Genomic DNA, 26815 nt, shown 5'->3' with positions numbered 1-26815 from the left:
CAACATTAAAACCACCTCCTTGTTTTCGCTGTCCATTTTATCAGCTCCACTTGCCTTATAGAAGCACTTTGTAGTTCTACAATTACTGACTGTAGTCCATCTGTTTTTCTACATACTTTTTTAGCCTGCTTTCACCCTGTTCTTCAATGGTCAGGACCCCCACAGAGCAGGTATTATTTAGGGTTGGTCATCTTCTAGACCTTCATCAGTGGTCACAGGATGCTGCCCACGGGGCGCTGTTGGTTGGATGTTTTTGGTTGGTGGGCTATTCTCAGTCCAGCAGGGACAGTGAGGTGTTTAAAAACTCCATCAGCGCTGCTGTGTCTCATCCACTCATACCAGCACAACACACACTAACACACCACCACCATGTCAGTGCCACTGCAGTGCTGAAAATGACCCACCACCCTGGGAGAGTCCTGACCATTGAAGAACAGGGTGAAAGGAACAAACAAGGCATATACTGTATAGAAACAGATGGAGTACAGTCAGTAATTGTAGAACTACTGCTTCTAAAAGTGGAGCTGATAAAATGGACAGTGAGTGTAGAAACAAGGAGGTGGTTTTAATGTTATGGGTTTTTCTTTGCCACTGTCACCCTCGGCTTGCTCAACAGGGGTTTTTGGTCTGTCGGTCCTGGATTCTGTTAAATTGCTTTGAGACAATGTCCATTGTAAAAACCGCTATACAAATAAATTTGACTTGATTTGACTTGGTGTCTGTCCCAAGTCTGGATAAATAGGAGGGTCGTGTTGGGAAGGTCATCCGCCTTGAAAATGGTGCCAAATTAAATATGCGGTCAAATGATCCTTTCTGGTGATTCCTAACTGGAACCCCTGGAAGGAATAGTTCATTTATTTAATTTATTTTATTTATTACCCCAGTAGACACAAATTCCAAAAGGAAAACACTGACAACTTGTATTCCTCTAGTCAAGGACTCTTGGTCATATTTCATTTAACAGTGAAGATATTGATGTTCCCAATGGCAAGTGAACCAGCCAAAGAATTTAATTTGCAACAGTTGGAACAGTTCAATTCCCTCCGCTGACTGAATAATTTGGTCCTGTAATACCACGAGACAGAAGAATTAAAAAGCAGTTTACTTTTGAGTATTTTTTTACTTTAAGATACCAGTAAACCAGCCACCCTGAGACTTTTTTTGGCATCCTGATTGCAGCTTCTGTTGACACCCTGCTTCAAAAACCGTCCAGTTTGCTCTGCAAAGCAGGAAAGAATTCTGGAGGAGGAAGGTTTGGCACACAAGATAAGCTCTCTTTATCGTTTATCCCCCTTGGAATGTACGAGCAGGTAATGGAAAATACCTCTCCCCACCAGTGTCGGGCATTGTGCCCCTTGAAAGCCAGCGGTGCGAATGGCGGCACCAGTTAAGCTCGATTTCACAGGAAAAACCAAAACAACCCCCCCATGATAAGAAAACGGATCTCCAACAGTAGCACAGCATGTCTTTCCAATCTGTATGGATAAGTGAGAGGGGAAAAAAACATGCTCTTAAACACTGTGGCTGCAATCTAGATTTGTTGGCCGGTGGAAGAGCTGTGCAGACAGTGTGGCAGCACCCGCTCTGCAGTGTGAAAGTGATATGTTTGTAAGAGAAGCCATTAAGGCCTTTTGTGCACAGAGTGGCACAGACATCGAGAATACCTGCACGAAGGGCATTTTTGTGCCTTACCTAACACTGCACCATGTATTTTAAGTAGAATCGTTTAAACACTGCACTCTGTGTGTAAATCCCCGTTCTTTAACATGCTTCTTTGTGCACATTGGGAGTGTGTGAATAAAGAGATTGTTATTCCCCGAGTGTGTAGTCAAATCAACATTCGCAGGTCTGTATTCATTAGAAACCATGATCTGGCAGGCAGGAATTCAGTCTCGTTAAATGGGCCCACATTATAGAGCAAGGGTGATCTTTCCCAGGTACAGAAAACAGTGCTGTGAAGTAGAACAGACCGCTACGGAGGAATGCTTTTGGTTATGGTGCACAAAGGCCTGAGAGACAAAGTAATGATAAGCAGCTGATCCTGAGAGTGCAACTGAAATAAGCAGCCAAAGTTACTGTAAGCACACGGGACCTTCTGGAAAACTCATATATGGACTGCTGGAGTGGTTTGGTTAATCTTTTTACTCTATGCAAAGGTAGGGCTGGGCACTATGATACTTTTTTATTTTATTTACATTTATGTAATGCTGACCTAACCAGGATAAACCGGTTGATGGAAATTATGAAAAATATTTGAATGTTTGAGATCCGCTTTGGAATGTTTCTCTATGAAGAGAAACTACACTTGCTGGCATGTTGGATTCACTTGAGCTGACTCCAAATATTATGTAATATACTGTATAATATTATTATATTATCTTTTAAAAGTTTGACTATTAAGAGTTTCAAAAACATATTACGTTATATTGGTTGAGCGCGTAGCCACTGCTTTCACATCATCATCGCATAAATCTTCTTCCCCTTAAAGCTCTTCTGAGGTCCAAAAAGGTGGAAATTAGATGGCGCTAAATCCGCAATATAAGCTCTCAGTCTCTCAGACACGAACAGTTGCTACTCCTCCCACCCTCACCGCTTCCAACGAAAATATAAAAGTGCAGAAAGATCCCTCATATGTTCAACACCATTAACATTACAGCAAATTAAAATTGTGTACTTGGACACAGTAAACCAAAGCTGCTTAAAAATGATGGGTCACAAACCATTTTTATGCCAAGATAGTGGTAGCTACACATTACAGTGGATGGCACCATGCATCCCTTACCTGTTAGCCACTTATTTAGCTAATTTTTAGTATTTCATTACAATAGAGTTAGTAGTTAATTTGCATAGGAGTTCCTTTTAATAAAATGGAATTAAAATCATAGTCCTTCTTTCATATGTGGCTCTGTTTTTTCTAAAGCTTTACGTTTAAGTTAACCATTGATTGATGCTATTGATTATAAATGTATTTTAAATTGATTTCCAATTACTTACACTTGATTCCAACTGAGAGTGCAGCTACACTCTGTAAAAAAAGAAGTGCCTATTTGAAATACAGTCGTACCTTGTAACTCAATGTCCCCTAAACTCAAAATCTTTGAAACTCAACGACCTTCGTCAAGAAATGTAAATCCTTAAACTCCCTTACACTCAATGTGTTCAGTTTGTTTAAAAAAATTTTTTTTAATTTAATTTCTAATTAACAATGAACAGTCGCTTTGTTCAGCGCTCGGCTTGAGCGGTGCAGTAAAACGTCATCAAACATCAAGTGCAAATATGAGACAAAACTGCATTTGTGAGGAACAACTGTCAGATTCACTCCGAAAGCATCCACATGTATCTGTGTTTAACTGTATTTTCATCACTGTTTCACTTTTAAACTTGTGTTACAGCCCTGGGTTCTGAGAAATTGTAGAAATAAAAATCAGCTTTTTATTTCAGTGTTTTTTATTTTATATTTGTGTTATTTTCAGTGTATAAGTGTCAAAAACATCCTCATTATTTTACATAAGCCTTAAATATATGCAGTTCCGTGGGACCATTAACAGGTTTTCCATACATCTTTATGGGAAAAAATACCTCAATGTCTTTAAAACTCAACGCCAGTCCCAGAACCAATTGACATTTAGTTTCAAGGTACCACTGTATATTCTTAGTCACCCTCACTGCGCATGCGCCAGCTCTGCTTGCAAAGAGAGATTTTAATCAGAACAGGACAACTTTTATGCACTCATGATTTAAATCTGCCGAAATAGCTCAGTTGGGAGAGCGTTAGGCTGAAGATCTAAAGGTTCCTGGTTCGAGCCCGGGCTTCGGCAGAATATGGGCTGTATAAAACATCTCTTGTGGGCCAGTGATAGCTCAGTGGTTAAGGTACTAGACTAGTAAACAGAAGGTTGTCGGTTCAAGCCCTGCCACCACCAAGTTGCCACTGTTGGGTCCCTGAGCAAGGCCCTTAACCCTCAATTGCTCATCGTGTTCAGCTCATTGTGTAAGTCGCTTTGGATAAAAGCGTCTGCTAAATGCTGAAAATGTAAATGTAAATCATGAATGGTGTAACTATTGCACAATAAAATGACAAACAATAAAGCTAGCTCTTTGATTATGAAGCTAAAACCTCTGCAGTGCTGAGAATCATCCACCACCTAAATAATACCTGCCCTGTGGTGGTCCTGTGGGGGTCCTGACCATCATTGAAGAACAAAGTGAAAGCAGGTTAAAAAGATATGTAGAGAAATAGATGGACTACAGTCAGTAATTGTAGAACTTGAAAGTGCTTCTATATGGTAAGTGGAGCTGATAAAATGGACAGTGAGTGTAGAAACAAGGAGGTGGTTTTAATGTTATGACTGATCGGTGTATGTTCTGTTGCCTCTCTTTTGCCTGGCCTCTCATGCAAATTAGTGCAAGTGTGGGAAAATGTATTTCTTACTCTGGGAGTTTTTGTTCTGCAGAAGTGAAATATGGATGTAGGGCAGCTGTCCTTTTCGGTCACGACTGTTGGACTGATGTGAGATCGTATCCCTGCCCAGCATCTCTGAGTCAAGCTTTTTTTGGTTCTGGAATGTGTCGGAGCATGTGCATCTTCTAAAGCTCAGCTTTATTTTCAGTTGTGTGGAGTAATTACAGACTGGGCTGTGACTCTCCAGCCGGCAAACCCACAGTAGCCTCTGCATTAGTTTCCCAGGATTTGAAGTCAGACTTTATTGGGTTTAGAAAAGCATTAGTCTTGGCCACCTTTTCATATGAGTTTTCTTCTCACCTCTCTGCTGGGCTTTTAGACCTCACTGCTTCATGGCTCTCAGATTGAGTCAATCCGCAATACGTCTTTGAACCTTTACCAAAGGGACAGTGTTTGATCATGACTGACACTGTTGTACCCTGTGTCTGTAGGTCAGCTTGAATGTGTTTGGAGGTTGACTGTTTTTTTTTTCCCCATCCATCCATGTCCAGGGAGGTCAGCTACCATGCCATGAGCTATAAACTTCTTAATCGTGTTATGCACAGTGGACTTCTGCTTGTATATTATTGCCATCCCTATTTAATAATAATCAAATTAGTATTGTGTTATACCTCTAGACTTCACCCTCAACCAAAAGTGGTATGTCACATGATTTTAAGGAAAACGCAGGTAAGCCACAGGTAGAGTAGTAAAATCAGTCAATCAATACAATCTATTAAAAATGAAAAAAGGGGTCATATTAGGTCATCTGTAAGTAAAAGTGTGGCGATAATGTAATTCAGGCTTTTGCTTATTAACAAAATAAAATAAGAGTAATAAAGTGAGTAATAATAAAAAATAAATAAATAAAGTGGCATGCCAGAAATAACATCTATTACTAACAGACTGTGGGAATTAAGAAGAAAATTGATTCCTTATTCTGTCACTTATTGTTTTCCAGGCTTCTATAAAATATTTATTTTCCAATATTCTAGGCCCTGTGACAATTTTATCTGCATTGAGAGTGCATCTTATCACTTTAGAAATGATCAAACATTAGATAAGTCTCAAAGACAAACCAAACATACACTGCTGATGTGAAGCAAAATGTTGCCAAGCATCAGTGGGGTTTTTGTGGCTGGCACCATTAAGGATTGATAGATTGAAGAGGAAAAAGTGGAGTGTAACAGGAGGGCTGGAAGGGGAGTGCTTAGTATTCTTATGCTAATCCAGCCCTGGATGAGGCACAGGAGCAGCCAAGCAAACAATGCGAGTGGAGCCGGGAAGTCTGCTCTTCCCCGCTGGCCACCGGAGACTTGAGAGGCAGCCGAGGCGCTACGCTGCCTGCAAAGGAGGGGCCCCAACAGGGGATGCATGCCAACACACACATACACAGACCACATGTTTGCTTGCACTTTGAGTCAGCCTGTGAGCCAGTTACACAGGAAAATGTGTGGACTTCAGTGTATGTGTTAGGGATGTCCTGATCACGTTTTTTTGTTCCTGATCCCGATCTTTAATTCTGATCCCGATCCGATACCGAGTCTCAAACGGATACTTGTATTTTCTAGATATTGTCTAGATAAGAACTAGATAATACTGTTCACACAGTGCACACTTCAAGTACGTTACAGTTATTCAAATTAATCCAATGTATATGTTTAACAACTTAATAGCTCTTTAGTGCTGTAGGAAAAAAATTGCCTGCATCCAAGCTATTGCTTAATGTTCTTTTATTGTTACAAAATAAAAGTAAACAAACTTAGTGCAGCGTTGTAGTAGTACAACTAGAACACTCAAAATGAAGTGAAGGTTCTTTTTGAGGAAAATCAGCATCTCTGCCGTGTTAGCGGACAGCCGGTTCCTCTTCTCATCATATAATAATAAACTCGCTGTATTCGGCTGAGTGTTTATTTTTTAGGTGCCGTATCAAATTGGTAGGAATTGTAGATCGTTTGGTTAAATGATATCTGGTTTGTTTCTTATGAGCCTCCGTACTTGTATGCATGTTGTAACTGTAACAAACTTTTCTGTGGTTGTATTGTGACAATGATTTGATGGACGTTTCTACGCAAAGTGAGTGTGTTTTGACCTTTTGGGGCTCCCATAGTGCATGGAATAGCGTGCTTGGCTAACGCGATGACTCTAGCTGTCCGCTATTCAGTACCGTAACAAAAGAAGTTAATAAAGTGTTATGCTCCCGACAATTTGTAAATATACAGTGTATTTATTTCTTTACATAACTAAGCCAATCAGAGTGTTTGATACCGAGATGTCGTTCAGTCTTGTAACACGTAAACTCATAAAAGCTGTATGTTATGGTCCTGAAGTTTTCATACTCGGAGTAAAAGTTATTGTTTTGTAAACCGGTGTGATCCTTGAGTCACACACCGTATAAATAGTAAAATTCTACAGTAATGAACGCAGCTCTGCTCCTACCGCCTCGTGAAACGCTCACATTGCAGACATTACACTTCACTGTTGGACTTGTTTCACTTTCCAATTTAAAGTATTTCCACACAGCGGACATGCTGATGTAAAACTAAAGATCGGGCTTAGGATCGGCTTTAGTAAAGCCGATACCGATCAGTTAAAAAATGCCTTGATCGGCCCTGATTCCGGTCTTTGAGATCGGATCGGGACATCCCTAGTATGTGTAACAGATTTTTGACATACCTAAAGAGAAAGATTGTGTAGTTAGCTTTGACTCTTGAGTGTCATTTAAATGTGCATATAATTGATCTCTTTGGGTTTTCCTTTTCTACCCCTGCATTACTAATAAGCACAGCACAAAGCTAGCTTGATGGTGTGCAGTAATGTCGGTGAATAAGCCCATATATAGCCAAGTGTGGCAAAGCATTCACTGTAATAAAACAGAATGTCAGGGGCAACGTAGTGTCAGACTTTACTTTTCATGTATTTAGGGATCCACAGTTTCACAATACCTGGCAGTATTTATATCTGACGCCCTTCCTGACGAAAACGTATCCGGCTTTGGACCGGTACTAAGAGCGTGCTTACAGCTGCAGTTCCCAGTGGCTAGGCTGTTTGGCCACTTTAAACCATTTTCCACCCCCTTGGCAGATTCGGGTCCACCAGGAAACACTGGGTGCAAGGCAGGAACACCCTGGACAGGGCGTAAATTTTTTGTAGTTCTTTGGCCATTCCCCATTCCCCATAGGCAATCATGTCTACGTAGATGCCCAACGGGCAAACAGCACCACTGAGAATCTCAAAATCAAACCACCGGTATCACAGGGTGGAATCTTGGTCGTGTGCTAGCATATTTTACCCACTGTGCCACAGGCACATAATTATTATTACTGAGGGACTAATAAAGGTTTCAAATAAATGTGTACAACAAAAACTTTAGGGTATAATCAATTTCCCTCAAGGGCTAATAAAGGTTCCCAATTGAGCAGTGTAATAACAGTGCTGCCTGCAGCTTTACAAGAGTAGATCAGTGCCTCCATGTCTTAAACCCCCTGATTTAGGGAGTTTAGCATTTAAACCACCAAATGGTAATACTTTGAATTAATTAACTTAGTTAATTAGTTGTTCTTTATGTGAATTAGTAAACAAACCAGTTTTAATGTCTTTTGCCTGAGTAGTTAACTGCTGTGATGTGCCTACCAACAGCATCTAGTGTGTTTTTAGGGCATCAACAGGGCAGTTTTAACAGACGATTCAGACATGATTACTATGACCCCAATTTTTAAAGAATAGTTTAATGAATAAAAAAATATGTATTAAAATTTATAATACAGTTCTATCTTAACACTCAGTTGGAACCGAACAACTCTAATTCCCATGTGGAAAACAATGAGCACCAGCTTATTCAATTTTAAAAATAAAGTTTAATCCAATTTAATAAATATTTTTGTTATAATTTACACAATGCACTTAGGCTTACGCTGGGGTTTATTTTATATTTAAAAGAATCCCACTCTTAGTTAATAACAGAGGGTGGCACTCTGGCTCAGTGGGTAGCACTGTCGCCTCACAGCAAGGTCCGGGTCCTTTCTGTGTGGAGTTTGCATGTTCTTCCTGTGTCTGTGTGGGTTTCCTCCGGGAGCTCTGGTTTCCTCCCAAAGTCCAAAAACATGCAGTCAGGGGTGTGTGTGTGTGTGTGTATATGTGTCGGCCCTGCGATAGACTGGCGCCCTTACTGTGTTACTGTGTGCCTTGTGCCCATTGAAAAGCTGGGATAGGCTCCAGCACCCCAAGCCCGTGACCCCGATTGGATAATCGGTTAAGAAAGTGAGTGAGTGAGACGACTGTATTAATTTATTTCTTAAAGAAATAGAAATTACTTCTTCCTGCTCTAATTTGTTGACTTGTGAGTAATGTAAAAAGCATCATTGCTATCTTTAAGTATTACCCCCACTTATTCAGTTCTTCTCAGATTTCTGGCTCCAGACATATTTCCCCCCTTTTCAAGTTTTGTGTGATTGATGATTGTTGGAATTTCTTGTCAGTAGCCCCCTCCCATGCTTCAGTGACTTGCTATAAGCGGCACTTATAATATATGACACCACAATCCTCTTTCATTTTGCTTTCCTTTTACCATTTAAGGCAATGTAATGGAAATGTATGGACAGACCATCAGAACCCTTCGAAATCTTGATTTTATTAGGTTGTGCCTGTAAGGTTTTAATTTATTGCAAGCATCCCTAGTAGAGATATGTCACGGTTTGCATTTGTTTACTTAAAGAAGCATGCCAGTGTGTGTAATAGTTTGAATAGTCTGAAGTAGGGGCTGGGGGAAGGGGGTAGTATTAGAATGTTTTGAAGCACCAGCACGTGGCTGTTTGAGGAATGCAGTGACTGTGAGCTTGTGTAGCGGAAGCTTGTGTTTACAGATGCTATTATGAGTGTCAGTGGTCTCATGCTACTTGTTAAGCAACCGTTCACCCACAAGCTTGTCTCGAAGGCTCAATAACATTAGGCGAAAATAACATTAATTATTTCTATTCAGTGGCGTATTAATATGGAATGATGTGAGGTGGTCCTAGGTGTGCGTTTATCGGGGATTTTACAACGGCTTCGAACGCGGCTCAGCCAATCAGATTTTAGGACCGGAACTATCCGTTTTATAAACTATATTATGCCCTTGTCTCACCTTTTTACATCTTCTCACCTGTGTTTCCCCTCACACCGTATCTTGCGTTCTCATTGGCTGTTTAACATAGCACTCGCTGCCAGTTGTGCGACTCGGATCCAGATATTTGACAAGCTAGATATCTCTCTATGGTCACCGAGCGAACACCGAGTTGCTCCAGAGTCTGCAAATCTAGCGCCGACCAGTCGGCAAGTGAAAATCAGGGCCAAAATCGTGTAGTGTGAACTAGGCATAAGTAGAGAGGATTTTAATAAGTCGTCAACTTATAAGTCAGGTTATTCGGACGCGCTACTTAGACTGCGATTCCATCAGTTTTCGCTTACTAAGCTAACACGGCTAGCCTCATATCATTTAAACCAATGGGATGAGGTGGCACAACGCGCTAGCATGTCAGCTAACATTTCTCTCCATGTACCGAAAATGGTTAAATTCTCGCTAACAAGCCTGAATTTGCAAATAAATGACACTTGTACACGTTTATAGTAGGGCTGTCGTTAATTGCGTTGATTAACGCGTTAACATTTTAATCGCGATAAAAAAAATTAATCAAGATTAAAAATTTTTATCTAACTATTTTTATTTGGCTGTTTGTGCCATATACATGTGTGTCTCTGTGGTAATTAACTGTATTTCAGATGAATTAGGATGTAAAGTGCATGAACTGTCCGATGATAAACTACTTTTAGCGGTTTTCACTTTTTTTACGTGTTGATGAAAAGATTAATGAAACCACGCAAGCTTTGTAACGAGTATTTCCATTGGCTGCTAGAACTGTCCATCAAAACCGCGTAGCTCCGCCTCCTCCCCCTCCGGTAAGAAGTGAAACTCTGCGTGATGTTTCATCTCTACAGTTTATTCAGGTTATTCTATCACATGGTTATAAACATGATTTATATTTGTGATGTTTGTAGTTTTCTAAAAACACATTCGTATCTGATAATTATATGGACTAAGCGTTTACATGGACTGTTTTAATTAACACTTTTTTTATATAGCTACAGTCAATTACTTATAATGTTTGCTAACTAGTTTCAGGTATTTATAGATGTTTAAATGGTAATTTAGAACAGTATTTCCCAGTATTCTTTCTGCACAAACACAGTATTAAAGGATTTTCTTAATAGATCTATGAAATAATCATATCTGTGTTTTGATGCTTTATTGATGCCTTATATTAGATCAAAACATTATGGTTGGTGCACCTGTTTTCAGTGTCAGGGTTATAAACAGGAAAAGATCCTCACTTTTGTCAGATAATGTGCATTCTACAATGAATTTAGATTTAATCATTTTATCATATTTTATGAATGTTTTATTGGTAAACACGTTCTTGCAATAACAATGTGCATAACTGTTCAAATTTTGCTTAATTATTAGTTTGCGATTAATTGAGATGAATACATATATATTAGGGCTGTCACACGATTAAAAATTTTAATCGCGATTGATCTTGATTAAAATGTTTAATCGTGTGACAGCCCTAGTTTATACAAATTAAAAATCAATGAGAATTTGTTTACATTTGAAAATAACTCAGTTGCTCTGCATTCGTCCGCCATATTTGTATTTTTTTGCGAGAAATGTTGTTCCGCACTGAATGCTGGGCTTGCCTTCAGTGCTAAGGAAGCATCAGATGCTCTCTTATTATTCAGTCAAAATACCATTTACATTTAAGGTACCTTACTAGGCAGCATTTTAGGGTATCTAAGAATTCAAACAGCCTTCTCCTAAGGAGCACATGTGGGATGACATAAAATGCTATCTATGTAGAGAGCTCACTAGGTTTTCGAACACACCCAGTGTCCGCTTCCAAAGTACTCATGTACTGATCTCATTAGCTGGGCAGCAGAGTCAAAGTTCCACTCGCATCCATTCACGCATGCTTACAAACCAATCACTGGTTCCATTTCTGGTTCCGTGCCTCACTTTATATGATGGCATGTCACAACTGTACAAACTGTAGCATAAAGCAGTGCTCTAGATCCTTCGTGAGCTGCCATAGCCCCCCCTTTATTCACCCATTACCAAGGAGTCAGGGAAGTGTGAAAAGTAGGGCGCAGGTCGGGGCTCTTTGTCCCTCTTGGCTAAATGAAATGACAGAAACCAGCTCTCTCTGTGTCTGTTAATTTACCTCCCCCCGTAGACCTAAGTAACCATGGGACCCACTAATTGTGGAGAGACACTCAGGAGATAAGAGAGAGCAGACGTATGATTAATGCCGGATATGGCTCAATGCCAGCCTTTTGTATGGGGCACCTTCTAATAGCCCCCCCGATCAGAGGTGTTCAAAGCTCATGGGTCAGACTCGAGCAGGAAAAAAGACTGGAAGAAATATTTAAAGGAACAAAGACAAGGGCTTTCTAAACTTCACAACAGATGCCTAAAGTAAGCAGAGGATTTAGAAGTAATCTAATTTTGCAAACTAATTGGTCTGTTTTGACTTTATAGGTGTTTAAACAGAACGGATCAGTGACCAGGCTTTAAAGACTGCACCAGTTTCTCTTGGTGACTTGCTGCCTGAATAACTGAGACTCATCCCTTCACGCCATCACTCTACAGCACCCGAGAAGAACACATCCAAGTCATCTGTAGCCACTCATCACTCAGCATTCATGATGAAGACGGTCAGGGTCTTCTTTGCAGTATTTGGGACTTGCTTTCTTCTCGCTGCTGGAGCTGAGGGTAAGAACGTCATTCAACTGAAAAATATAAACATTAAACCTTTTCTTGCAAAGCTTTAGGTAATTAGTTAAAGGCAAGTTGGAAACATTCGCCCATTTAGAAGATATTTTCCCATGTTTTGTCATAAATGCATTTATAACGTGTTTTATAGCCTAAGTTCTGGTCATAAAACCTTATAACAAGTAAAATCTTGTTTGTGTTTTTCTTTGTTTGGAAAATTGGCAGCAAAGGAAAGTAAAGATTTCTGAATTCTTCTGCAGTGAAAATTCTAATAGGCAATAAAATGCAGCACTTCTTAATAATACAAAGCTGGTTAAATCAGAAATGTTCGTTTATATCCACTGTAACCGTATAAGTATAAACATAAATAACACTGGGAACGATGCAGGAACACACCCCGGACAGAGTGCCAATCCATTGCAGGGCTTGGGCTATCCAGTCCCCTCAGACATAGCCAATCATGTCTGTGTAGACCTGGCTGGCTGATGGCACCTGCTGAGATTTAAACCCAGATCTTAGTGGTAGCAGGCTAGAAAAGTAATAAATAGAGCTCCCCGCCCCGCCCCTGTATAAATATGTAACTTTTAAAAACAATGAACTCCTACTAGCTGTACTATAAGAATTTACATATCTTCATCTCTCATGGAAAGGTGTGAATTGTTCATTGTTATCAAAATAGTAAAGGATCAGTAGAGTATACATCCATCTCTCTATCTCTATCTAAAGGCCATTTGGCTCTACAGAGATCAGTTTAGAAGTTAACAGACACTAGGTGAGGTAACTCTTTGGGTATATGTGTGAAGCAGTTTGGCTCGGTGTGTGGACAAAAGTTCTGCATGAATACAGTCTTCACACTCATTGTTTGTGTTCTCCGGGGGGATGGATGGGTTTCAATTGACAGATCTCTGTAGATTTAGGGGATTGTACAAAAGTGAATTGGTGCTATTGTGTTTCTACAGATAAGGTGGCATGTTATCTCTAAAAGCCTTGAGGGTGCCATTGTTTGACTAAGCTTTTAAGTCAGTGGCAATGTGCTGACTGAGCTTCCCCTTGTAACTCTTAATTTTTTTAATGTGAGACAATATTATACAATCATTCTGAATAAGATATTGATATTGAGTGTAACTACGCTAATGTTTGTATTGTATTTTAAATAGAATTAGCTATACAAATTAATACAATGTATATTTGCTTTTAAATACAATAACTTGTATCAATATTGTATCACCATCAAAAATATATCCTTCAAATTACCCATAAAGCTTTATAACTTTGTAACTTTATGAATTGGCACAGCTTTTTAGAGGCAATAATGTAGCAGAAAAACTGTTTTTACATTAGTTCGCCACCACTGCGGTCTGGGTTTGAATGTCAGCGGTGCTGTCGGATGGCGGTGCTGTCAGATGGCCGTGCGTCTACACAGACATGATTATGTATTTTAAAGGTGGCCAAAGCCCTGTGATGGATTGTGGCCCAGTGGATGAATGAAGTATTAAATGAAAATAAGAAAAAAAAAAATTACAAGATATAAAGAGTGGTGCTCGGATGACACCGTGTTAAATCACACTAGCTCACTACTGCAGAGATCCACAATTCAAATTTTAATGGTGCTGTCAGCCAGTTGGGCATTTACACAGACATGCTTGGTTATGTCTAATGAGGGGGTGGCTGAACAGCCTAGTCATTGGGAGGTGCACTTGTCAGTAGGGATGTAATGATACTCTCTACCCACGATGCGATACAATTTACAATACTGGATTCACGATATGATTTTTTCCCGTTTTTTATTTGTATTTTTTATTTGTTAAAGAAAATGAAATTGAAGACAAATTATGACAAAGTTTTCTTTTAATATTTCTCTTAAAAAAAATAAAATAAAATACTGTATTTGTGTTTATCTTTTATTTATCTAAATAATGAATGCCCTTTTATTTCTGAGGTAGGTACAAACTATGCCAAATAATGCTTAAAAAAAACTGAAATGAAATTTAAAAACAAATCCAACATTATATAAATAAATGAATAATACAAATAAAGAAAGTATCCTCACATAAATACATCTGGCTGGAAAATCCCCTACCTGGCAACTTTGGGAAGTGCCGTCAACCAGGCGAGGTGAATAGCGCCAGTGCCCTCTGCTGTTTAAAGTGAATATCGATTCATTTTAAATGAATAACCGATTCGCATCGTGGCACATGTGCACAGATTTTTAACTGTCTTGTGGTGCATCGTTACATCCCTACTTGTTAGTGTGCTCTCAGTGCCAGTAAAAAGAAGGAGGGTTGTGTCTGGAGGGGCATCTGTCATAATTACTGTTCCGCGTAGGGCTGGGCGATTTTGCACAAAAAAAAAAAATCTCGATTATTTTAAAATTATACCCGATTGTCGATTACGATTTTGATTTTATTTTTTGTTCTTGTATAATGCAATTAAAATAAGACTCAAATTTCTTTTTTTGCATTGTAATTAAAGGCTGCAAAGTGATCACTCAGCTTTTAAGGATGTGTAATGTGTCATTTTAGTCCCATAAAACTTTCAAACTGTATTAACCACTATTATGTGTCGTAGAATGATTCGATTCTATTGAACGGCCCTTTAAGCCAAAATAAAGGAACCGATTCACGCATTTGGGAGTCGTTACATACATACGGCTCTTTAAAAGGAACCGAGACAAAATATCTGACTCCCTATCGCAGAATTCACTGCAGCAGTTTCCCAGACGCGATTTTTTTACTCAGTAACGGATGTGATTTAAAATGTAGCGAATTACAATTCTTAGTACAAAACTTACTTAAGTAAAAGTAAAATTACAGGCTGTAAAATCTACTTTAAAAAGTATAAGTACACAAAAAAAAACGACTCAATTACAGTAACGCGAGTAAATGTCATTCGTTACTTTCCAGCCAATCCTGATCGCGCTCATCGGCTCCGTATTTTGATTCAGTTCAGCGGTGTTTGATTCAGTGAATTTTAATTAAACTCTTCTGTTTGTGTCTCGTTTTGCAGATCGTGTTTGCGCTCCTTATTACTGAATCTAACCGTTACCATGTATAATCCTTGTTGTCTTCCGTTTACTGTTTTGGTTTTCGCTGGTTTTGGACACTTCCTGATTTTGTACACTGTTTTCGCCCTTTTTATATTAAACTTTCCCTGATTTATATTCCGCGAGCGTCTGGTCAGTTTCTGCTTCGTGACATGTTGGTATTTTAATTAAAATATAAAGTATGTAAACAATCGCGATTGTCACATTCTAACATCGGGTGAAAACGTTCATGCGAATTAACGGAATTAATCGTGAAAATCGCCCAGCTGTGACGACCCCTAAAATTGATGCTCATACATAAGCTCTAATGTTCCTGCTCTGTTTTGTTTTTACTTTTTGTTCTCAGACTTTTTTGTTTGAGTAATACTGCCAGCGTCCTATTTCTAACAGCGTCTATTCTTAGCAACAAGATGACCATGAGAGGTTTTCTATAACAAGGGCTGAAATGATGACCCTTGGGATCCTGATAGAGAAAACAGATAAGACTGTATTTAGCTTTGAAGGTGAAATGATGAAAGCATCGAAATCCTGATTGGTGTTGTTTACAGATCATTTACACACTGAGTAAGAAGCATGTTGTGTTTGTGCTGGAGGAATATTTTTCACTAGCTGGAATTCCTAATGTAGTTTACAAGATGAGTGTTTTCCCTTGTTGAAACTGCAGTAGTTATTTTGGTCGTGTCGTACTGCGCCCACTCCACTGCAGTTTGTAACCATGTGACTGCATGGGGTGGTCAGCAACAGACTGTCAGCCTAGATCGCCTCCTCAAAATACATTCTAAATGTTGCTGTTTCCAAATAAGTGCTGGGATGGCCGTACACACAGACACTGAATGCTATTTTTCTTTGCTCATAAAAAATGGTCAGAGCTACTAAAATAAAGGTCAACCACTTCTGTTACTGCAGAGATTCCTTTTGGGCAGTATTTAACAACGATGACCATAACTGTTCTCACCACAAACTCTTTCTTTGCATTTAATATTCAGCTTTTATTACAATTTGGTTTTTGGATGAGCCTGACTCCACTTACCATATAGAAGCACTTTGTAGTTCTACAATTACTGACTGTAGTCCATCTGTGTCTCTGCATGCTTTGTTAGCCCTATTTCATGCTGTTCTTTAATGGTCAGGACTCTCCCAGGACCACCACAGAGTAGGTATTATTTGGGTGTTGGATGATTCTCAGCACTGCAGTGGCACTGACATGGTGGTGGTGTGTTAGTGTGTGTTGTGCTGGTATGAGTGGATAAGACACAGTAATGCTGATGAAGTTTTTAAACACCTCACTGCCACTGCTGGACTGAGAATAGTCCACCAACCAAAAATATCCAACTAACAGCGCCCTTTGGGCAGCGTCCTGTGACCACTGATGAAGGTCTAGAAGATGACCAACTCAAACAGCAGCAAAAGATGAGAGATCGTCTCTGACTTTACATCTGCAAGGTGAACCAACTAGGTAGTAGTGTCTAATAGAGTGGACAGTGAGTGGACACAATATTTATAATTCCAGCAGCACTGCTGTGTCTGATCCACTCATACCAGCACAACACACACTAACACACCACCACCGTGTCATTGTCACTGCAGTGCTGAGAATGATCCACCACTTAAATAATACCTGCTCTGTGGTGGTCCTGTGGGGATCGTGACCATTGAAGAACAGAGTGAAAGCAGGCTATGATATGGCTATGATATGCAGAGAAACAGATAGCCTACAGTCAGTAATTGTAGAACTACAAAGTGCTTTTATATGAGAAGTGGAGCTGATAAAATGAACAGTGAGTGTAGAAACAAGGAGGTGGTTTTAATGTAATGGCTGATCAGTGTATGGCAGTGTTAGCTGAGATTAAGTCAACAATTTAAGTTATTTTTGTTGCTTATCCAGCATAGTAATATCACATGGACATTGTGCTTGTGTGGTTCACTACTTCTACTTATAGCACTCTTTTTATTGAATTCCTGAACAGACCTTTCATCGCTCCCTGCTATTTTTGACCATTCCTGTGCCGTCTCTCCTGCCTCTCTTCATCCTTTGCTTCTTTGTTGGGCTACATGCCCAGACCTTAGTACAGGAAGCTTGTTGGGTCTATTGTTGATGCTCTGCATTTCCCCAACTCTTTAACCATTTCCTGTATTACTCTGCCTGATGGTCATTATTCTTCACTAAATACTTAGTTTTCCGGATGGCGATATTCGTAAGCTGACGAAAAGGAAGTAACTTGTGGAATGGGGTGTATAATGAGGATAGGCTGTAGAAAGAGCTCTATGCACTCCTAATTTTTGCCGCCTGCAGTGGTGTGGTTGTAGGGAGCTCAGCTCAGGTGGTGTCTCAGAGCCCATTGGAAACATACTTTAATGAAACCAGGCATCTTTATGAGTCTGTCCTCACTTTACTTTATTAATTCTTTTTAAGACTTACAACCTACCAGGTTTCTGTTATGTTAAAACATGATGAATAATTTCATGATTTCATGTTCAATGTGACCTATAATCTAAACAATTCAATTAAAAACTAAAACTGTTGAAGCACCCTTTGATTTAATGACAGCTTTCAGTCTTTTTGGTAGGAGTCTATCAACATGCCATGACATCTTGACTCAGAGATCTTTGCCCACTCTTTTTTCCAAATCTGTCAGATTGCGAGGGCATTTCCTGTACACAGCCCTTTTCAGGTCGCCCCACAGATTTTCAATTTGATTCAGGTTTGGCTGAATGGTCTGGATTCTTCTCTAGAAAAACTTTGATCTTCTTCTAGAGAAGCCATTCTTTTGTTGATTTGAAGGTATGCTTTGGGTCCTTGTCATACAGAAAGATGAAATTCTTCTTTAGCTTTTTCAAATTGACCCATACATACCTGCTAAAAGGAGACCAGGCCCCCACTTGCTCATTCTGTGGATCAAAAACTGCTTAAATTCTCGGAAGCACTCGCACACAAAACGCCATATAAGGAAAGATAAAGAAAAAAACAATGAAAACTCTATACCCACATAATCACTCCAACCACCATACGGACTTGTTAAGAAAGCAAATCAACCCACCACTTTGACTTTTAAAGACTATTAGCTAGCCATGATGATAGCCAAAGCAGCTGACATGGCATTAAGAATTAAACAACAAACAAACATCTTCAGCTTTTTAGCGAAGGTCTGAGGTTTTGTGCCAAAATTGACTGATGTTTAAAATTGTTCACACTTTCTTCCACCCTGACTAAAGCCCCAGTTCCAACTAAAGAAAAATAGACCCAGAGCATAATGCTACCACCACCATGCTTCACTGTGGGTATGGTGGGCTTTTGGTGATACACCAACATAATTTTCAATTTTCAGTTAAATCAGGGGTGCCCAAACTTTTCTTGTTGGGGGGCCAGATTGAGTAAAAATATGCAAACACGGGCCACAGACATTGTTGTAATAAAACAAATAAAAATATAATTGACTTATTTAATAGATTCATAATAGATTACTAACAATTGCACTTTTTATTTAAGTGACTAATTATGTATCTGACAAATTTTGCCAATTTAACTCACTAGTGTATAATCCTAATGGGAAGTTTATTATACTTCTTTAACTTAAATGTACACTCCTCCCTCTGTACTCAGTGAAAAAATTCATTTAAAAAATATTCATTTTCCCAACATGCCTGAAATCTTCTGCATTCGCTGTCTTAGTTTTAGTTTCTTTTGAGCCGCCATGTTAATCAAAAAACTCAGGAACATTAATGTAGGTGTAACATTAATATTTTGAGTTGGGGGAAAGAAGGTGGGGAGCATTTTTGTTTTGTTTTATGCGATAGCAACAACTAGAGTTCAAACAGTTTAAGCATTTTTTTTAAATCTGCTTAATAGGGGACCAACTTTAATTTTATTCTTAAAATACCTCGCGAGCCATGTCAAAAAAAGAATGCCGTAGTTTTGTCATCACTGAATTAAACTGTCCAGTATTATAGGTCTCATAACAGGTGGAAATGAATCTGAAATTATTTATTATCGTCTGATTTTTTTTCCTACATCAAAACCCATTTAACAGAGGTGTGTAGACTTTTTTATATCCACCACTTCTTGGTCTTTAGCAGTGCAGGATTTGTACGTATGTCTTTCCACAGTTCATGCTTAGCAGTCGTAGCGCAGTCAAAATGAGCATGGCTTGATTATAGACTCTGAGAGACTTGGCTGGGTTGTTGCAACATTTCCTGCCCAGACTTTTCTGTAGTTATGACAAACTGGGTTTTTATTTCCTTCTTGTATATTCATGATAACTTTCTGGTGTGGGATTTGTCTCAGCTGCTGGTTTCCCTGACAACAGTGATAAGCCAGCTAGCATATCCTGTTTATCGAGTAGAGTTTCTCCCACTATACATCGACATACTCAGCATTTCACAATTCACCTCTTGCTCCTGGCTATAATGAGCTTTACACTCCGTTCTCTGAGTCGCCTTTACTGCCCTTATGTTTATTAGGGTTAAATCCCAGATGTTTTTCTTTTTAGCTAGGATTTAGCTGTTAAAGAGGGGCATTATTGTTTTGTAAATTCTGCTGTAAGACGGCAAGCTTGCTTTCAACTACCCAGTTTGTTTGTGTTTTATTAGTAGTTAGATGACCTTTAGTTAGCATGTAGACTGACTGATATTTCAGTAAGTATGTAGATACTTAGAGTCTCTCCATAAAGGGCACACGTACACCCAAAATCAAAAAAGAAGTTAGGGATAAATAATTGTAATACGGTGCCGCTCAGGTGGCGCAGTGGTAAAACACGCTAGCGCACCAGAGCTGACATTTCGAACCATAACTAATGCAATTATGACCTCTGCTGTCAGATTGATGGGGCCTGCACAGAGTCGAGGAATAATGTGGACATGGGATGGCTCTCCGTACACAAAGCTGATCCGCATATGAGTTTGCCTCGTGCAGGTGAAAAGATGCAGTCGGCTACTGCACACATGTCGGAGGGGGCCTGTGACAGTCTTGCTCACCTCAATCAGAAGTGAGGATCAGCATCAGTATATATAATACGAGCCAGGCTATACCTAGGGTTATGGTGGCACAGCAGAGGTTCGGATCTCAGCATTGCTAAGGGCTGGTCTAGCGTCTTTACAGACAGGATTGGCTGTGTTTGGGGGGGTTGGCCAAAATGCAGGCACTAGTGCCAAGTCCCAAGCCTAAATAAAAAAAAGGTCATACAGCATGAAATCTGTGCCAACTCAATCATGCAGACCAGAATGATGATCCACTGTGGTGACGCCTAAATATGGGAAGGGGAAAAGTTTTAATAATGTAATTACAGAAGCGTACCACTGTAGCCAAAAGTTACAAATTTAGTAAGTTGGCAGTTGTAGCCTAGCAGTTAAGGTACTGGACTAGTAAGCAGATCATCACTGGTTCAAACCCCACCACTGTCAGGTTGCCACTGTTGGGCCCTTAAACAAGGCCCTAAACCCTCAATTGCTTAGACTGTAAGTCGTTTTGGATAAAAGCGTCTGCTAAATGCCGAAAATGTAAATGTAAAAGAATCAATTTCTCTCCACCATGTCTGTACCTCGCCTCTGATTATGTCACATAAACAGTTTGGCGATTTAAAAAGGTCAGTGGCAAATTGAACTTTAAGCACAGCGGCAAGCGGTAAAAACTAAGTATCAAAGCAGTGAATGTGCGCAATGCTCAAAGTAAAGCAGCAGCAAGGTAAGAGGCACAGTCTTACTCCATAGGAAACAACGGCACAGTCAGCTCAAAAGCAGATTCACCATGTATCATGCATGCATGTAGCCTTAGTGACAACCGGTTCGAAGCTGAGTGGCTGTATGAGCAACGATTGGCCGGTTGCTCATATGGGGGGTGGGACAAAGAACCGGATGTGGGTCTCTCTCTGTCAGAATGCGATTACGTTCTCTGCCGGCTGATTAGAGGCGCCTGCACAAGAGATGAGGGAGGGTGCCCTTAGGGCGTGTCTCTCCGCATGCAACGCTAGGTGGCACCAAACTCATCAATGTGTAAGTGGCAAAGATGCATCTGGCTGCTGCTCGTGTTTCGGAGGGGATATGGGTTAGCTTCGATCTCCTCTGTCAGGGCAGGGTTCGGCATAGACAGAGAGGAAGCACGATGCAAATTGAACAATTGGATGTGCTAAAGGGGGAGAAAAAGGGGGGAAATTAAAAATAAAACAAAAAGAAAAAAACAGAGCATAGCTTTGTAGATTACCCCCATTGCAAAGTTTATGGCTTATTCTAATTGGCATGGTCAAAATAGCCCAATTTATATGTGCACCAGCTGTAGTCAATCATAATCACTAACTAAAAATTAAGAAGCCATCCCACAAAGGTAAAGGACAGAATTTATGCACCACTAATAATTCTGGCAAACTTATGACCGAACTTAAATGTGTTAATCTTTTTCTCTGACTGCACGACTAGAACACGTACTTCTCTGTTCAAATAAAAATAAGACTTTCAGACAGCCATGACCTGCACGTCCCCTAGAGTACTTTAACTTTTGACTCCAGCTTTATATTATGTGCATGTGCTGTGTAGAGGAAAATGGCAGCTGAACTGGAGCGTGGTTAGAGTAGCTGTTTCTTTAAGAGCGCTGCAGCCTTCAGGCTGGGAGAATGTGGTCAGATGGGCTCATTACTGCCTGAGCGCTGCCAGACCTCAGACTCCACTCTGACGGCCAGCCAGAATTAAGCACACATGTAGGAGAGGGTAGACACTGCAGCTCTTTTTCATGGGAGGAGCACGGAAAGAGTAGACGTGTTTAGAGAAGGGCTCGACTGGCACAGTAATCTGAGCTCCTCATGGCCCTCCGAGGAGCCCATTCTCTGACCTGCATGTGCTCTGATTAACACACTCATGTACAGTCTAAGCTGCACCCTGTTTGTTTCCTTTTTCTCAAATACATCAATATAGTACGAACTGAACAGGCCATGACAGATTGCTCTGACTTTTACGCACCCTCTTAAAACTAGCTTGTACACCGGCCCCAGCGCTCGCATTCCTTCCTCAGATTTAGTTCTCTCTTGCGGAGAGGCAGAGAAGGGTGAGAGAAACGCAAACCAGGCCTCTGCGAGCACTCTCTCTAAGGGACGCCAGAACCTGGACTCTTACCTCGCAGGAGGGCTTTTTATTTTCCATCAAGCAATGTTTACATTACCGGCTTCCTCCTCCATTATCATACAGGGCCCTGTTTAACAGCGGCGGCGCCGGGCCTAAACTCCAAACTGATCAAAGATATGAAATTAAATGCTTTCGCCATGTGTATTTTACGCTCGGTTTAATGGAGGAGTCGAGGGACACTTTCCATCCCAACATCAAACGAACGCTTTCCGAATGCAAAATAAAATCCTGACACATAAGCAGGGGGGTTATATAAAGCACATCGAATTTCTGAGAGGCCAACAAGATAAAAAAGGAGTGTGTGTGTGTGTGTGTGTGTGTGTGTGTGTGTGTGGCATACAAGAGAGAAGGGTCAAGTTACAATCTTTTTAGGTCCCAATCTAGTGCCCTGTAATTATGCCTATTGAAGGAATATATCAACAAAAATAAAGGTATACATTTATTACTAGGGATGTAACGATTCACCACATTACAGTTAATAACCGATTCAAAAATTCCACGATTCAAATCGATTTGACATGTAAAATGAATCGATATTCACTTTAACCCTTTCATGCCTGAGTGGAACATTCCATTTTCGGACACTATGTAACATGGTCATAGAAAAAACCTTATTGTGTAAATACCGTACATAGCATAGACTATATACACACACCATTATAACCAGAAGAATCAGTTCTTTAAAATGATATAAAACTCAGTATGGTTATTTAAGTGTAATATAACCAAATCTATACAAAAATCCTTCAAAATCAACCTAAAAAACCTCTCAATTTTTATTTCATACATAAATACTTACATTTTTAACACATTTCTGTGCAATTTAGAGAAAAATATAGAGTATATGAAATGTTTGCAATTTTGTGAGCCATTTGTCAAGAAAATAATTTTGAATCTATCATCTTCTATTCAAAAGTTATGATCAATTTAGCAGAAGGTGTCATTTAGCAATTTAGAATGTTCGTGTAGCTCCTTTTTCACCTCACTTTTTACCAATGTCAGCATACACTATAAACCAATGAAAGTGTACTTTTATGAAAAAAAAACCTGCATTTACACACACCATTATAACCAGGAGAATCAGTTCTTTAAAATTATATGAAACACAATGTTTTTCAAGTGTAATATAATAAATGTTTACAAAAAACCTTCAAAATCAACCTAAAAAAATCTCTCGTTTTTTATTTATTTCATAAATACTTACATTTTTAACACATTTCTGTGCAATATAGAGAACAATATAGAACATATAAAATGTTTGCAATTTTGTGAGCCATTTGTCAAGAAAATAATTTTAAATCTATCATCTTCTATTCAAAAGTTATGATCAATTTAGCAGAAGGTGTCATTTAGCAATTTAGAATGTTCGTGTAGCTCCTTTTTTACCTCACTTTTTACCAATGTCAGCATACACTATAAACCAATGAAAGTGTACTTTTTTCTTAATTATTACTAAATTGTCAACATTCATATTTTTGAAATAAGACAGCAGATAAAATGTATTTGACAAAATAAGCACTCTAACAACAGTGTATAGTTCAAAAACATTAAAGATTTTTATTAGAATTATATACACTTCTCATTCTATAAATAATTTCAAAACAACAATACAATATAGTTCAGCACTATTGAAGAACAATGAACAATGCATCACTCCATAAAACAAACTCTCAAATAATCCAATTCAACAATACAAGAAAAAGCAATTATTTGTTCAGGATAATCATTGAACAATTCAGTAAACAGTTTTGAGGCAACAGGATATCAAATCTCATCTAAGCCATTTTGCCAAAAATTCACTACAAAATATTTAACAGACAATGCACAATGGATAATTACCTCAAGTCACCTCCTTCCAATGAACAATGCACACTGAACTTTGACCTGTGAAGAGAAAGAGAAACAAAGAACATATACACAAACACAGGGGTTGAGGAAGGATGAGCGGGACTGACAGTAGAAGACAGAAGCCCTGTGTAGGTCTAACTGCGAAACTCATCTCCTTCGCTAGAATGCCAAGACTGAAAACAGTTTCGATTGCCAACTAAACAAAATCTTCTACCTTGGCACTCAGGAGCCATGCATGCAATCTTTGTTTTATTTTCTTTTTTGAATTTGTTGTAGCAAAGCCAGCAATTTCTTGATACTTGCTCCATCTGAGGAATGTGGGTGACGTAAAACGATGAGGAAGTGGTTGGAGCTACTGAAAGCTGAGATGGCAAAATTGAATCTACGGCAATGTCTGCAAGTTGGCGCGAAAGATTTTCCCTAAAGTTTATCTGGCTGTAGCCTGCTAAACTAAACCCATAACGTGATGCTGGATTGGAATGATGCCAGTCCTGAAACAAAATGAAACTATTAACGATGGCTATGTCCAAAAAATGGAAGAAAAGTGTTTTCCACCACTTTTGAGTTTTCTGAAGCAGACTGTATGTGTTTAACATTTGATCAGATCTGTCAACACCTCCCATGTGTTTATTGTAGTCCTTTACTACAGCTGGTTGACGGACTACTTTCCTGTCCCACGTGGCACCATTCTTTACCATCTTAGAAACCTCTGATGAATCATTAGCATTGTGGAAATTAGAGAGGCATGTAACTGCTCGCGTGTCCTTCCACTGAACAACTAAGACATTTCCGTCAATTCTACACCACCTCATATCACCACGGTTAGCTTGCCGCTCCCATTTCTTGACATCTTTGAAATCCACTGGGAATTTCTTACGATTAATCCTACATGTCCCACAAGCATTGATTCCCCACTCCTTAAGTCGGACCATAACAGTTGGTGATGTATAGAAGTTGTCAAACCAAACTGTGTGACCTTGATTTTTAAATGGCTGCACAAGGTCTTCGATCACTTTTATAGCCAAATCAGTTATGCGCCCATCAAGACTGCCTGTGTAAACATCAAAGTCTAAGGTATATCCCGAATTTGAAGTTGCAATGACCCACAATTTGAAACCCCAGCGAGTAGGTTTGCCCTTCATATACTGCTTGAATCCTGATCGACCTTTTGATTTGACCATTCTCTCGTCTATGCTCAGATTTTCATTAGCCTGGAAAAGCTGCTGACACTTGGTTTTGAGGTGGTCCATCAGGTAACGCAACTTCCTAAGACGATCAAGATTATTTTCTGTGGCAGGATCTACAACATGGAGGGCTGCCATCAATTCCTTGAAACGGTCACGGGACATGAATAACTTGGCCCATGAACCCTGAAGAGATCTGGTTCCCCAATATCTGTGAATGCTGTGGAGGGACGTGAAACCCATGTAAATAAGGAGCCCAAGAAACCGGTAGAATTCATCCGGGGTCACTTCTTCCCATGCCCCATGATGGTTCGCATAAGACGGCCTATTCAGTACAAGCTCCCACCCCTTAGAGTTTGTAAACTGGCAAATCTCAGCAACAATGGTGTACGTGAAAAACAACTTGAAGAAGTCTATTTCACGCAAGGTACTTGTGGCTGACCGTACAGCCCTACGCACACTTCCCAGATCTATACCTACTGGACGAGAAGGATTAAATGGTATGGGCTCTGGTGCTTCTGTGTCTACATCAGCATAGGAAGGAAAGGATACAGATTCAGGGAAGCGTTTCCGCTTCCTACCTGACATGGGACAAGAAAGACTAACCAAACCCATAAAAGAAAACAAAACATTAGTAAAAATCATAATCTGAGTTTGTACTCTTTTGTTGATTTTATATTTTGTTGGCAGCCCTGATTGTGTGTGTGGGTGCAAATGCTGACATTTATTGTCAGCATATATGTACACACACACATTTACAAATACACACACTTGGAATACATGTATTTACCAATAGGAGGTTGTTGGTTGATCCCTCTGCTCATCTTGCTCTTCTTCATCCTCTTCTTCCCCTTCATCCAGGAGCTCCATGTCCATGAAGTCCTCCTCTTCAATGGTCATGCCTTCATGATCTTCATCGCTGTCATGTTTAGCAATAAGTCTAAGCTCGTCAGGGCCTAGCCGCCGTCTCCTCTTCAGAGACTCCATAAGGCGTGAATATTGAGCCTTGTCTCCATCCATCTCAGAATAATAAAAGAAAGAGATTACAGTGAATAAAGGTGGTGACAGTGATGTTATTTTAAAAAATAATTACATATATGTAGAATTCAATCACAAATACTCTATATGTTTTTGCCAGAGAAGCTAATGTCCACAGGCTCATGTTTAGAAGTAAACTCAAGTACACTGAACCAATACATATGACAAAAGTTTCTCAAATCTGGCACATGGTTTACACATAAAACAATAATTATCTAAGAGGAGCAATAAATACAAGACAAAACTTGATTCTATGGTTATATTTAAAATGTTGTAAATAGTCACAGACTGAAATGTTATGCACCTGTATGCTTTCAAAAAAAGTTTGATACCATATTTTAGTCCCTTTCAAA

General features: G+C 39.5%; 1 protein-coding gene and 1 non-coding gene across 2 annotated transcripts in view; both read left to right on the top strand.

The window, feature by feature from the left end:
• Positions 1–26815, top strand: part of bmpr1ab (bone morphogenetic protein receptor, type IAb) — a 56423-nt gene that overhangs the window by 15206 nt on the left and 14402 nt on the right. Inside the window, exon 3 of the mRNA XM_063002866.1 lies at positions 12012–12245. Within this exon, the coding sequence (XP_062858936.1) occupies positions 12176–12245 (70 nt within the window). The 5' untranslated portion in view covers positions 12012–12175. The remainder of the gene's footprint in view (positions 1–12011; positions 12246–26815) is intronic.
• trnaf-gaa (transfer RNA phenylalanine (anticodon GAA)) lies at positions 3746–3818 on the top strand. Its single transcript has one exon. It is a non-coding gene; the product is annotated as a tRNA-Phe (tRNA).

This window comes from Trichomycterus rosablanca, chromosome 10 (genome assembly GCF_030014385.1).
Source record: "Trichomycterus rosablanca isolate fTriRos1 chromosome 10, fTriRos1.hap1, whole genome shotgun sequence".
Taxonomy (NCBI): domain Eukaryota; kingdom Metazoa; phylum Chordata; class Actinopteri; order Siluriformes; family Trichomycteridae; genus Trichomycterus; species Trichomycterus rosablanca.
The sequence above is the reverse complement of the archived record's forward strand: the minus strand, read 5'-3'. Positions and strand labels throughout refer to the sequence as shown.